General features: G+C 45.0%; 1 protein-coding gene across 1 annotated transcript; it reads left to right on the top strand.

Moving 5' to 3' along the window:
• The first annotated feature begins 557 nt into the window (after nucleotides 1–557).
• Nucleotides 558–8,056, top strand: Selenok (selenoprotein K). The gene is made up of 4 exons (XM_048421311.3): nucleotides 558–715; nucleotides 4,224–4,314; nucleotides 6,722–6,805; nucleotides 7,966–8,056. The coding sequence occupies exons 1-4, from the start codon at nucleotides 697–699 to the stop codon at nucleotides 8,054–8,056; spliced, it is 285 nt and encodes a 94-aa protein (XP_048277268.1). The 5' UTR covers nucleotides 558–696.
• Nucleotides 8,057–10,304: the final 2,248 nt, after the last annotated feature.

Below are 10,304 nucleotides of genomic sequence, written 5' to 3'. Positions count from 1 at the left end.
ACAAACAAACAAAACAAAGTCGGGTGTGGTGGAGTATGCCTTTAATTCCCGCAGGCAGGAGACAGAAGCAGGTCTATCTTTGAGTTCAGGCCAGGACTACAGAGACTCTTGTTCTTAAAAAGCGAAACAAAAACCACGTCGTGTGAACTCAGAGAAGAAATCCTGGTTTAAAGGGAATAAATACGTCCAGAGGGGGCCTATCAGTGAGTTGCCCCAAAGCCTGATGCTGGGGTTCTTTACGCTTGAGCCAATCACCTCAGGGCCTGTGCCTTCCACACCATCAAACAGAAACACATCTGGAGAGCTGAGGAATTTCCTGCCGCCCAGGATCTCCGAGTCACTGCACACCTGAAAGCCTCGTTTGCCCAAACCCTGTGCTCATCTACCCACTAGAAAGCGACTTCCTGTCGGTGGGGCCGTGGCATAGAAGACTCCACCACGAAACCGGAAACAAACTAGAGAAAAGAGGCCCCCTCAAACGTCACACCCACCCTCCTGCCAGGCACGACTTCCACGCCAGCGAAATTCACTTCCGCGATTGGGCGGGACTTCCGGTCTGGACGCGGCTCCCCCCACAGCCAATGGGCGCTGCCCACCTCTAGCCTGTCTCCTAGTGGCCTGTGACGTCAAGGGCGGGGCGGGAGGCGAGTTAGGCTGGTCTCCCCCGGCGTTTGGAAGCGGGCTCCCGGAGGGAAGATGGTTTACATCTCGAATGGTGAGTGAGGGCCTTCCCGTGGGGTTCTTCAGTCCTAGCCCGCCGGGTCTCGCACATCGCTGCCCGGAGGCCGGGAGGAGGCGGAAGCGGAGGCGGAGGGACCCGAGGCGCATCCCCGGCAACCCGGGCTGCCATCCCGCTGGGTGGTCCCGGTTTGTCACGGAATAACACGATCACCGGAGCCCCGCCGGCCTCTGCCTCCTCATGTAGCGAATTTCCGACTTTGGATTTGCGATTGTGTTCTTCTCCGGCGCGGGTATTCTTCCCCGGTAATGACAGTGATTCTAACCCGGCATCCAGAGCGCTTTTGTTTGGGGCCACTGTGGCAGCATTCTCTGCTTGCCACCTCATTCATAGAATTTTACTATCCCAGGTTTTCGGATGCAGGCTGAGACGCTCCCTCACGATCACAAAGGCAGTATATGATGACTTCGGTCGAATTCGAACTCAAGCTGGCTCCAGTATTACGTACCATAGTGCCTCTATAATGTATAAAATAATAACAACAACAACGACAATAAGGCAGAACTAGCACGAACATGAAAAATAAATTTTGAGACAGGATCTCACTTTGTAGTTTGTCTGCCCTGGGCACACTGTGTATGTCAGGCTGGCCGCTAATTCATAGAGATCCTCCTACCTGTCTTCCGAGTACTGGAATTAAGAGATCGCACCCCCACGTCAGGCAAAACAAAAGTTTTGATAGGTTTCCTCCCCTAAGAAGATAGCTAGTTCCAAACTCAAGGTTTTGCCCCAGTTTGAAAGAACTTGGGGGCAAGTCTTTATTAAATAGAAAATCTGAGACAATTCACAAAGAAACTTGGAAGAGATAACACATGTCCGGGCCACATCAGTGCCAGAACCTGTGTGATGTAGGTGGAAATCTTTGGTGCAATCAGAGAAGCCTCTCTTGCGTCCCTGTAAGTGGGTGTGGTTTTATTTGATTCATCTGTGTATGTCCAGAGATTAAGGTATCCAGGAGGATTCTTACAGCAGGGTGCACTTTAGAATTTAGGAGAGAGTGCAGAGAAAAGAGCCATGTGGAGTGGCAGATATGCAGGTAGTTCTTCAGAATCGCAGAGGGATAATTGATGGGCTCCAGCTGGATCCATCTTCGTAGGACTGTAATGTATCACTACTTCATAGATGATTCTTACGCCAGATGATGCCTCTTATCCCAGTCCAGTGATGGTGAACTCTGGAATAGTTTTCCTCAGAAGCCGGCATGGCAGAGCTGGGCACTCACCCTTTGATTGTCTAGCCCTTTTCTTCTCTGCCTCACTGAGATTAAATCCAAGTGAACAAATGGAAGAAGCTGGTCAAGGAGAGAGAAATAAGCCCTGAAGGAGGGATGGGGGAACTGGCACAGCCCGTCAGATAATGGAGAAGACAGGTGTGTCATACGCGGCTGTTTCTCGCTTTTATCATATGGGCTCAGTTTTACTTGTGATAAAGAAGAGTCTGTTATTTAACTCAAGAGCTCAGTATTACAGAAAATGCTGGGTATTTTAATAAAGAACGTGTTAACTTCCTGTCAGTGCTTGGACCATATAGACTCTCTGTAAAGAATTTTTATCAAAATAGCTACTCTAAAGGTCTGTGTATCTAAATAACCTTTTGTACAGGTGAGAGACCTTGGAAGTGGGAAGAGAAATTCTCTGGACACCTTTAAGAAAGTAGATGTTGTCACTTGTGTTGGTGCACACCTTTAACCCCTAGGTAGCACAAATTCTAATTGTTCTTAATAATAAAAACTTGAAGTCCGCTATCGGGGGGTGAACACTGCAGGATCAGAGAAGCAGAGTGGCCAGCCTCTGAAGTTCTTAACTCTCCAGTGCTCGGACCAAAGAGGCGATCCTGGCCCAATGAATCCTCAGACTGCATTCTCAGCTGACCCTGTGCTCCTGTCTCTTCCAGCCTTATATTCCTCTCTCCGTCTAGCCATAACACTCCTGTCTCCACCTCCCTAGTGCTGGGATAAAAAGCATGGGATCCCAAGGGCTGATATCATCTTTGTGTGAGCTCTGTCTCTTTTAGACAGATTCAATCTTGTGTAGTCCGGGGTGGCCTAGAACTCACAGAGAAACGTCTACCTCTCTCTCCTGAGTCCTGAGGGAATTAAAGGCACTGCCCTCTATGGCTAACTTGTGTGGCCAGCTCTGCACTCTGATCTTTGGGCAAGCTTTCTTTGTTACAGCCCCAGCAAAATATCATCACTACACTACTGGAGGCAGAGGCAGGCACATCTTGAGTTTAAGGCCACCCAGGGCTACATAGTGGGGCTCTATCTCATAAGAAGAAGTAGAGGCAGTGTAAGCATCTAATCCAATCTATTGATTTTCTTCAAAATTCTTGGAAAAAAGTTGTTTGTATACTTATGTTCATAGTGCCATGATTCATAATAGAATACTGAAATGACCTTTGGCAGGTGAATGGATTATATATATATATATATATATATATATATAGTCAATCTTTTTAATAGAAAGAAATTTTGATTTGGCTGTCATACGGCTAAACCCTAAATTATGCTAAGTGAAGCAAGCTGATGACAAAAGATGGACGTGGTTTAATTCCTCTTGTGAGACTACAGTAATTTACAGAGGCAAAAAAGGTTGGTGGTTTCCAAGGGTTACAGGGAAGTCATGGAAGCCAAAGGTGAAGGGGTAGAATTTCAGCTGGGGACGACCAAGTAGTTTTGGAAGTACGTGGTGTGATGTTTGTGGACGTGCTTATACAGCTGGGCTCTCAAAGATGGTAAATGCTGCAGACATACCGCCCAAGGGATAGACTCTAGATCCCAGAATACCGCCCAAGGGGTGGACTCCAGATCCCAGAATACCGCCCAAGGGATGGACTCTAGATCTCAGAATACCACCCAGGGGATGGACTCTAGATCTCAGAATACCACCCAGGGGATGGACTCTAGATCTCAGAATACCACCCAGGGGATGGACTCTAGATCCCAGAATACCACCCAGGGGATGGACTCTAGATCCCAGAATACCGCCCAGAGGATGGACTCTAGATCCCAGAATACCGCCCAGAGGATGGACTCTAGATCCCAGAATACCGCCCAGAGGATGGACTCTAGATCTCAGAATACCGCCCAAGGGATGAACTCTAGATCTCAGAATACCGCCCAGAGGATGGACTCTAGATCCCAGAATACCGCCCAGAGGATGGACTCTAGATCCCAGAATACCGCCCAAGGGATGGACTCTAGATCTCAGAATACCGCCCAGGGGATGGACTCTAGATCCCAGAATACCGCCCAGGGGATGGACTCTAGATCCCAGAATACCGCCCAGAGGATGGACTCTAGATCTCAGAATACCGCCCAAGGGATGAACTCTAGATCTCAGAATTTCACCTCACTCATAACGGACCTCTCATGTTGACTATTTTGAAATAGTGGGCAAATTAAAACCTGAGCTTATTGATTAAAGGCAATGCCAAGTTGTGGGCTTGTGGCACTTACTCTATTTTTTTATTATTCTCTCTCTAGGACAAGTGTTGGACAGCCGGAATCAGTCCCCATGGAGATTGTCTTTTATAACAGATTTCTTCTGGGGAATAGCAGAATTTGTGGTTTTTTTGTAAGTATGAAAACAGTTAGTTAGTTGTATTTATACTTAAGCAGATCAAATTACATTATATTATGATGATTGGTTATCTTTAAACATTTCATACATGTATGCAATGCATTTTGATGGTATTCATCCCCTTTTCCTCTCTACCCCCCCCCATGGCGTCCATGTCCCCTCCTACCTTCATTCCCTTCCTCCTTTTATTTTTATGACCCACTAAGTATATTTACTGCTGCCCAAATGGGTGTGGGCCCATCCCCGGGAACGCTGTCTGGGACCACACCCCCAAAGGAAACTGACTTTCCTTCCCTTTAGCAATAATCAGATGTCATAAGCTCTTGGGTTAGGAGTAGGGGCTCATGTGCCCCTCTCCACATCCATGCTCGACTATTGCCTGGCTTGATCCTATGCAAGCACCCATAGGTTTGGAGAATTCATAGGTGCAAAATGTGTAGGAGACATGCTTTGTCCAAGTTCTTCCGACCTCTGGCACTTAGACTCTTCTCCTCCCCTTCTCCATGTTGTTCCCTGAGCTTTGGGAGGAATTGTGTGATACAGATACCCACTCATGGCTGAGCGTGCCGTAGGCCAGCCGTGAGTCTGTATTCACAGGTCCGCTGCACAGAGAAGCGAAGGACTTTTTTTTAAATAGCTTTACAGAGTAGAATTAAGGCTTTTTATGATTATAAATATCGTGTCGAATTAGTGAGCTTGACTGTGCCTGAACCTCTGTGGTAACCTTGTCAGCTTATAACCAGATCTATCCATTCTGCTGTCAGATTGCTTTTTGGTTTTTTGGGTTTTTTTTTTGTTTGTTTTTGGGGGGGGAGGGTTGGTTTTGCCTTTTGAGACCAAGTGTCCTGAATAACTGGTTTAGTGTTACATAGAATCCATTGTAATCTTCCTGCCTTAGCCTCCTAAATATTGAAATTCTAGGAATGAATGTACCACACTCCTGGGTCTGAACTGTTAATGAAAGATTAGAAGTCAATAATAGAAGAGACACACACTTAAACTGGCCCGTCATGTCAGGCAGTTCCTTATTTAAAGGTTATTTTTCTGTTTTGCCTTTTGTCTTTTACAGGCTGTTTTTTATCAAAATTACCACTTGGTTCCTAACAAGTCTTTTTTATCCTGAGTTTGTCTCCTGGTTACAAAGTTGTAAGGAGCAGGTGTGGGAGACTAGCCCTCCCTTCACACAGTGCTGTGCTGGCTGATTTCATGTCAGCTTGACTCAGCTAGAATCCTCTGAAAGTTATCAATTGAGAAAATGCCTCCGTACGGTTGGGCTATAGGCAGGCCTGTAGGGCATTTTCTTAATTAATGATGATGTGGGGGGTCCCAGCCCACTCTGGATGGGGACATCCCAGGTTCTATAAAAAAGCAGGCTAAGCAAAGCCAGTAAGCAGCACCTGCCATGGCCTGGGCATCAGCTACTGCCTCCAGGTTCCTGCCCTGCTTGGTTCCTGTCCTGATTTCTTTCAGTGATGGACTATGATGTAGAAGTGTAAGCCAAATAAACCCTCACCTCCCCGGTTTGCTTTTGGTCATGGTGTCTCATCACAGCCACAGGAACCCTGAGACACACATAAGATCAGTAACTTCTCCTATTACAGGGACCGGTGAGATGAGTGTCAAGGTGTGCATCAGGGGAAGTCACCTGAGAAGGGACAAGATAAGACCCTACCTTGAATTTACCAGCACAAAACATTTAATGGCTTTTACAAATCTCACCTAACCTGATTGTTTGCTGTTTTGTCTTAGCACTTTTAGAAAACTGGGCTAGGTGTGGTGGCACACACTTTTAATCCCAGCAGTCAGGAGGCAGAGACAGGCAGTGTTCAAGGCCAACCTGGTCTCCATAGAGAATCTAGACCAGCCAGGGCTGTGCACATAGTAAGACCTTGTCTTTAGAAAGGAGGAGGAAAATAACAGAAAGAAAGTTGCATATTTTGGTATTCTGAGAAGCTCGTGCCTCTGAGTGTAATGCCCTCATCTCTTCCCTCCTCGGGGTGATTCCGGATAGGCTATTGTCAGGGATTGCAGTCATGGTGACTGTAAGATACCGGAAAACCAGAGACCAAGTCAGTGGGGTGATGGCTGTAAACTACTGAAAAAATAGATTCTGTTGAAACCTAACCGGAAGGATGAAAGCGATGGGGACTCTGGTTTCAGGCTGCTACGGGAGTCACTAGCAGAGGTGCAGGGACGGTTTCTTTGGCATCACACATGGCTCGTCCTGTTTCGACATACTTGGCTGGCTGTTGTCCAGCTAGATATGCCCAGCAGGAAGTGTAAGCTTGAGCTAATAAGTTGGGTTAGTCTCCTCTTACGGAGATGATAATTAAAGTTATGTAAATATACTTGACAATGGTGTTGAAAGTGATATCTCTGTTGTTTCTGCCTCTTATTGCAGTTTCAAAACTCTGCTTCAGCAAGATGTGAAGAAGAGAAGGGGCTATGGAAGCTCGTCCGGCTCCAGATACGATGATGGAAGGGGGTGCGTGTGGCCTCTCTTGCTGCTGAGTGTTTCTCCTGTGTGTCTCCTTTTTTGTATTTTAGACAGAGTTAGAGAAATTAAAACATTAAATCCCGTTTCACAAAATTAACAAGTTACTATAAATTAAAAGTCAAGTTGCCTCTTGTGACAAGCAAAGCCAAGCTGGCCGAACTATGATGCATTTTAAACATACCATGGAAAAGCAAAAGTAGAGGCTGAAAACTAATGGCCACCCTTGGGATCGAGAGACTTCAGGTGCGGTCTGAATGTGCAGCTGCCAGCGCACAGTGGAGATGGGGCGTGGCGCTAGGCTGGGCACGGCTTTACCTAGCAGCTGCCGTTTCCTTGTGTTGTGTCTGATCGTAAGTGTTTGGAATTTTGATTCCTGACTGAGAGTTCACTTCTCCATTGCCGGGGGAAAGAAAGCATTGATCACAGCACCTTGAGCAAGGAAAGTTTATTGCAGGTTCATCCGGGGAGATCAAAGCAGATATTGAAGCAGAGACCGTGGAGAAAGGCTGGTTTTTGACTTGCTTCCTCTGGCTTGCTTCGCTACCTTCACTATACACCTGGGACTCCCTGTTCCGGAATGGCACCATCCACAGTGGGCTGTTAGCAATCAGCAATCAAATGCACCACCAACATGCCCCGTGGGCCAGTCTGGTGGGGGCAGTTCCTCAGCTGGCACTCCGTCTCATAGGTGTGTCACATTGGCCGCCAAGATTACCTACCACACGTAGCACACGGTAGTTACTGTTTTAACATGGTTGTGTGCCTTTTGTTTTTTGAGGTAGGGTTTTCTTTATAGCCTGCTCCTGGCTACATTTTCTAGGCTGGCCTTTAACCTCTGATAATTTTCCTGCCTCAGCCTCGCAGATGCTGAGATGGCATTTAGAAACTACCGTGCTCATTTTCCTGTGTTTAATTGAAAAGGGTGTAGTCTCAGGCTTAATGAAAGGAACCAACTGACCAGGTGTGGAGGTGCATGCCTTTAATCCCAGCTCTTGGGAGGCAGAGACACACAGGATCTGAGTTCAAGGCTAACCTGGTCTTTATTGCAAATTATGGGCTAGGCAGGACTACATAGCAAGACACTCTATAAAAAGAGAGAACCAACTGAAGCTGGATTTACCAAACAGTTGATATTTCTCTTTTATTAGGCCACCAGGAAACCCTCCACGAAGAATGGGTCGAATCAGTCATCTTCAAGGCCCTAGCCCTCCTCCAATGGGTGGTGGATGAGGAAGGTAACTTAAAATCAAAATTTATTTTTGCAGGACTTTTTTTGAAAATGTCCTCTTAGGAATATTTTGTTTCGGAAAACAGAAATTGTAGAGGTTTTTTTTTGTTTTGGTTTTTGTTTGTTTTACGTTTATTTTTTATGTTTGTTTTGCTTGCATGTAAGTGCATTGCATATGTGCTTGATACCAGAAAAGGCCAGAAGCTGGATCCCCTGCAATTGTAGTTCTAGAATTGTGTGTGTGTGTGTGTGTGTGTAACTGCCTATGTATATGTAGGCATATTTGTGCATGGGTGCCCAAGGAGAACAGAAAAGAGAGCTGAATCCTTCTGGAACTGGAATTACCAGTCTTGGTAAGCCACCCAAAATGGGTACTGAGCATCCAACTCTTGTTCTTTGCAAGAGCAGCAAATGCTCTGAACTGCCAAGCTCTCTCTCTAGATAGAAGTTGCATATTTTATACATATTTTATTATTTAAAAAGATATGTCTTGGTTTGTAGTTGTTTGTTTTTTACTCTTTAGGGGGCCCAGCATTCAGCTCCCAAATAAATAAATACACAGAGACTTTTTCTTTCTTGTGAATGCCTGCTGCCCGGCTTTAGCTTGGCTTATTTCTTGCCAGCTTTTTTTTTTTTTAACTTAAATTATCCCATCTATCTTTTGCCCCTGGGCTTTTTCCTTTCTCTATTTTTGTATATCTTTTCTTTCCTTCTTATTCTGTATCTGCTATGTGGCTGGGTGACTGGCCCCTTGAGTCCTTCTCCTTCTTTTGCTCCTTGACCTCTTTTTCTCTTTTTCTCCTTCTATTTATTCTCTCTGCCTGCCGACCCCGCCTGTCCTTTCTCCTGCCTTGCCATTGCTTTTCAGCCCTTTCTTTGTTTTGTTTTGGTTTTTGGTTTTTCAAGACATGGTTTCTCTGTAACTTGGGAGCCTGATCTGAAACTCGCTCTGTAGCCCAGGCTGGCCTCAAACTCACTGAGATCTGTCTGCCTCTGCCTCCTGAGTGCTGAGATTAAAAGTGTACGCCACCACTGCCTGACAGCCATTCAGATCTTTATAAGACCAATCAGGTGTTTTGAACAGGCAAAGTAACACACCTTCCAGAGTTAAACAAATGCAACACATATTTGCATCATTAAAACAAATGTTCCACAGCATAAACAAATGTAATACATCTTAAAATAATATTCTACAACATTAATTCTTGAAAATTCATTGACTTTATTATCAAAATATCAGTTGAGAAAAGATTTTGTTTTGTTTTCTCCCATCTTTTCCTTTGAACTTCCCTGGCTGCCAGCCCCCTTCATTCTTCCTACCCCTCGGGAAATTCATGTTGATGTGTGAGTGCGCGCGTGTGCGTGCGTTTGCGTACATGCATGTACATGTGTGCGTGTGCATATGTGTTCCAGTGTAATAAGCACGAGCTAATTGTCTGACCCTTCTTTAGGTAAACGTCTGCTCTGAGAAGCAGACAACTAGACATACACGTGTGTGTAGAAGGAAGCCACCACGAGAAGAGCAGCCCATGCAGGACAAGATGGTGTATGTCTAAACAAGGACTGTTCTGTGTCCTCACAGATGAATGAGGTCATGCTGGGAATTCCCTCTGCAGGATCTGGCCTGACTGACATACAGTTCTATAAATGTACATGTTTGTCTCCTTATCTTTTTGTAGAGTTTACTAAAGTGTTAATATAGTTTTAATAAGTAAATATTTTTAGGTTGCTAAGCTTGATTCTTCGTCTTTATATGATTAAACCCAGAATCTCTGATCTTGAAGAAATAAAGGCTATGTATTTAGTTCTGTTTTTCTGTTTGGTTGGTTGGTTGGTTTTGGTTTTTGCTTTTTTAAAACAGGGTTTCTTTGTGTATCACTTGCCATCCTGGAACTTGCTCTACAGACCAGCCTGGCATTGAACTCAGAGATCTGCCTGCCTCTGCCTCCCAAGTGTTAGGTAAAGGCATGTGCCACCACCACCTGGCACTAATGTATTTACTTCTGTTAATGTTGCCTTTTTTTCAACTTCTGAAATACTGCTCAATGTTTTCTTGCTCTCATTTGTAAATAAACCACAATATAATTATTTCAGTAGCATACATATATTTGCTTTTGAATTTTTTATCTCTAATGTATTAATTTTATGAATACATCTTTATTTACTACCAGATAAAATATAAGGATATTTGTATGACCACAATCATCAAAACTGAGCTTCAAATGACTGACTATATACTGGCCAATCTTCAAAACCATG

Source organism: Myodes glareolus, chromosome 5, assembly GCF_982192425.1.
Source record: "Myodes glareolus chromosome 5, mMyoGla1.1, whole genome shotgun sequence".
Classification (NCBI taxonomy): Eukaryota; Metazoa; Chordata; class Mammalia; order Rodentia; family Cricetidae; genus Myodes; species Myodes glareolus.
This window is presented reverse-complemented; position numbering and strand designations above follow the sequence as displayed.